This window comes from Sapajus apella, unplaced genomic scaffold, assembly GCF_009761245.1.
Source record: "Sapajus apella isolate SASKATOON/1434 unplaced genomic scaffold, GSC_monkey_1.0 scaffold20, whole genome shotgun sequence".
Classification (NCBI taxonomy): Eukaryota; Metazoa; Chordata; class Mammalia; order Primates; family Cebidae; genus Sapajus; species Sapajus apella.
In genome coordinates this window covers 12,216,736-12,220,674 of record NW_022436960.1, presented here as the reverse complement: position 1 = coordinate 12,220,674, position 3,939 = coordinate 12,216,736, and the positions used below count along the sequence as shown (strand labels likewise).

General features: G+C 48.4%; 1 protein-coding gene across 3 annotated transcripts in view; it reads right to left on the bottom strand.

The window, feature by feature from the left end:
• The window catches only part of RPS6KA5 (ribosomal protein S6 kinase A5), a 188,320-nt gene extending 184,612 nt beyond the window's left edge, over window positions 1-3,708 (bottom strand). The window contains exon 1 of one of the 3 annotated variants that reach the window (XM_032287636.1): window positions 3,391-3,708. In XM_032287636.1, coding sequence (XP_032143527.1) covers window positions 3,391-3,496 — 106 coding nt within the window. In that variant the 5' untranslated portion in view covers window positions 3,497-3,708. Of the gene's footprint in view, window positions 1-3,075; window positions 3,188-3,390 lie in introns of those variants that run through there. The other 2 variants (XM_032287638.1, XM_032287637.1) reach the window with 2 other exon arrangements.
• Between the last annotated feature and the right edge of the window lie 231 nt (window positions 3,709-3,939).

The following is a 3,939-nucleotide window of genomic DNA, read 5'->3' as shown; positions in this document are numbered from 1 at the left end:
TCACCATGTTGACCAGGATGGTCTCGATCTCTTGACCTCGTGATCCACCCGCCTCGGCCTCCCAAAGTGCTGGGATTACAGGCTTGAGCCACCGCGCCCGGCAATAATATCCTTTTTGTTGTTATTGTTGAAGCATCAGATTTGATTATTTGAAAGCTAAATGTCCTAACACATTCTTTGCTAACTCTATACTTGTATATCCCTTTCCTATTATACTTATGGCAGTATTATCTTAATCACTGGTTTATATGGCCTCCTCCCCTACTATTAGAGGGCAGGATATTTTCTTAGTCGATGCTCAAGAAATGTTATGTTTAAGTGATCTGCCTAATTCTATGCTCTGCATTCTTCAGCTTTTATAGTCACTGTCATCCACTTATCAACCATGTAATATCTGCAAGGCACTGGTAATACAATAAACTCACTAGACTTGCTCCTGGATTCTCATGCATTCAATGAATTCATTCAAATATTAAGTACCTACTATAGGTCAGCAGTTGCAAATAAACAAAGGACATGGTGCCTGCCTGCCCTCAAGGACCTTACAGTCTAAAACAGACAAGTAAATGGACTCTGTGTTAAATGTTACTAAAGAGATACACACAGGCTGGTAAGTGGCCACAAAGATTATGGCAAATTTACACTATACATGAGACGATGGGACATATACAGAAAAAGATAATAGGCAGTGTGGCATAAGCTAAGCACTAATGAGTGATTTGTTTCCCAAATTACACTGGATTAAATCACACAGTTCAAGATAAGATGCTATTATGAAGTGATTTTTATATGCACATTCAACTAACGTTTCCTAAGGGCTCACTATATGCCAAACAAGCTGCTTAGCACTTTTCCAACGGTGTCTCATTCAATTCTCACATTTTGTAGATGAAAGATTCGAATCTGAAAGGGTGAAGTGACTTGCCCATGTCTACACAGTAAGCGGCAGAGAGACGGGATTTAGAATCATGTCTTCCAACTCCATGTCCTTTCATGGGACATGTTTTGCTTTTTCATTCATCCTACGGAATACAATAAAGTGTTCTGCAAAAATGAGCAACCACCAACTGCCAGCCTGATATAACTAGATGCCTGTCCACATTCTGAGTCGGGACCATATCAGATCAAATTACTTTGGTGCCTATTATAACATCATGTGCTGAAAGAAGGGCAGCTGGCTGAAGATGAGCAACTCTTTCAAGTTATATTTTAACAGTGTTTTTGACCACTATATCCGGTCAGTTGTTCCAGGGTTCAGTAATAAATCAAAATGATTGTTCATTTCCTTTGACAGTTAACAGTACTAATGAATTCAGTATAATCTCACCATCCATCAGAAAAATTTCTAAAATGCAAACTTGAAGCTGATGATTCACACAGTTAGAAGAGAGGGGGAAATAATGCAGTACTCACTGTTTTCTACAAAACTAGCATTGTTCGTAAAATCCAGAAACTGAGCAGTTGGTTGACTACTAATAACAAGCAGGTTGCTCCTTGGTCATTTAGCAAAAAGCTGCTTGTTGCACCACAGCAGACGACAGGGAGGCATATGACTTCAAGTAGCTTTTGCTGTACAGTAGGATTCCATACATATAAATCAGTGGATCATTATGTAAGACAAGAAAAAAATTCACAATCTTCACACCAGAAAGCACCTGACACAGAGCCTGCCACGAATCAGAATAAATGTATATTGAGTAAACTATGTAAGAGCCTTTTGGAAAATGTTTGTCTATGAAATTGAGAGAAGAAAAACCAAATCACCTGAATCCATACAGGTTATGCTAAGAACTCAAAAATATGTAATAACTGGCTCAAGAGATATAACAGATTCACAATGACCAAAAAAACAATTATTACAAATGTTGACTTAAGAAGCATGAATTTGACATCTCTCTTGAATTAAGTCACCACACTGGCACCCAATGGAATGCTAATAAGCAATCTCAGTAGAAATTAACAAAAACTGAAAGCACTGACGAACAGAGGTGACTTTCCAATCTGTTTAAAACAGAAACAAGATGTACTAGGTGAACACCTGAAACCTGCTATTTAAGCTTTGTGCCTTCACAATTAAAGAATACCCCGGCCGGGCGCAGTGGCTCACACCTGTAATCCAAGCACTTTGGGAGGCCTACTCAGGCAGATCACCTGAGGTCGGGAGTTCAAGACCAGCCTGACCAACATGGAGAAACCCCTTCTCTCTTAAAAATACGGAATTAGCTGGGCATGGTAGCACATGCCTGTAATGCCAGCTACTCAGGAGGCTGAGGCAGGAGAATTGCTTGAGCCCAGGAGGCAGAGGTTTGCACCACTGCACTCCAGCCTGGGCAACAAGAGCAAAACTGCGTCTCAAAAAAAAATCCCAATATGCCAAAGAAGCTCTGTGAAAAACCTTCAACGCTCACAAACATATCTAATCATAACGAACGACGTATTAAAAAGTATTATCTGTTCAGAGAAAACAAGTACTAATATTATCTCCAATACGAGACTGGGCTCCAAGAATATGAACCAAACTGTACTGATTGGTCTGAATACGAGACTGGGCTCCAAGAATATGAACCAAACTGTACTGATTGGTCTGAATATGCATTTTCCAAAACGAAAAACCCGGACCTACACAACAAATACATTTAATTAGTTATAAAGCTTAGGACAACCACAGTGATCTCAAACATTAGAAAGTAACCGCTGAAGCCGGCCCGTTCGTTCCTTTTAGCTGGAGCTTTAAATTTACAGAGCCATCATCTCCAGAGACCTCTCAAGGAAATTCAAGGCCAAGTATAGTATTTCATGATAAGTGAGAATAAAGGCAATCAATCCCTGCAGCCCGCGATTCCTGTTCATGTCTCTAGAGACTGGACTTGGTAAAAGCCCGAGTCGCAACCCTCCATTAATCTCTTACGGGACCCCAGCACCTTAGGGGATGGTTCCACAGAGCGCCACCAGGACCCCCTCGAGGGGAGCAGAGGGGCGGAGCAGGGAGTCACGCTCCAAAACAAAGCGCCGCTTGCCCCACGCTGAGGCAGGAGCACCTTTCTCCCCGACAGGACGCAGAGACACAAGTGTCACCTGTGCGGGAAGGGGGAGCAGCGACATCCTCGGAGGTGCGTGCCACGGGCAGCGGTCGGCGGCTGCGCTAGCCCCGATGCCAGGTGCCCGCCGCTCATTCCCGGGCTCGGTAAAACTTTTGGCCGCCTCCCCCGGACGCGCCCCCACCCCCCCCGGGACCCCCGGGGCTCGCACGCCGCCCGCGACGCCCCACCGCGGGCCCGCCCCTCCTCGCCCACGGCTCCAGCCCGGCGCCCCCAGCCCTGCGCGGGCACCCGTGTGCCCTCAGGCGCGCCCCCGCGCCGGGCCCGGCCGGCAGAGGGCGGGGTCGCTCACCGGTCCGCAGCTCGTGCTTGACAGTGAGGAGCTGCTCTCCCCCGTCGCCGCTATCCGCGCTGGTCCCCGCGGCGCCGCCGCCGCCACTGCCGCCCTCCTCCTCCATCTTCTCCTTTTCCGATCCCGCGGGTCGCTACTAGGGGAACCTGGGAGACAGCGGACGCCCGTCCCCTCGCAGCCGCTGCCGCAGCCCCAGGAACCGGGATGCAGCGGCTCCAGAACTCGGACGCAAGGACGAGTCTCTTTCCCGCTCTGGCCGCACGGCTTGCTCCTCGCCTCCTCCCCCTTCGGCGGGCACCGCTAGTACCGCGCAACCAAACCGCCCCCTGCTCCACCGCCGCCTCCTCAGGCCGCTCCGCCCACAGCCAGCAAGGTAGGGTAGCCATTCGAGCCGCCTTCACTGATTGGGCACAGGGCGCGCGCGTCTGCCAACGCCGGTTCTCATTGGGCAGTCTCCCGTGACGTTTCACGGGCCTCCCCGCCCCGCTCCTCGAATTGTTGTTGCTTGGCGGGGAGGCAGGAGAGGGAGGAGCGCGGCCACTCCGATTG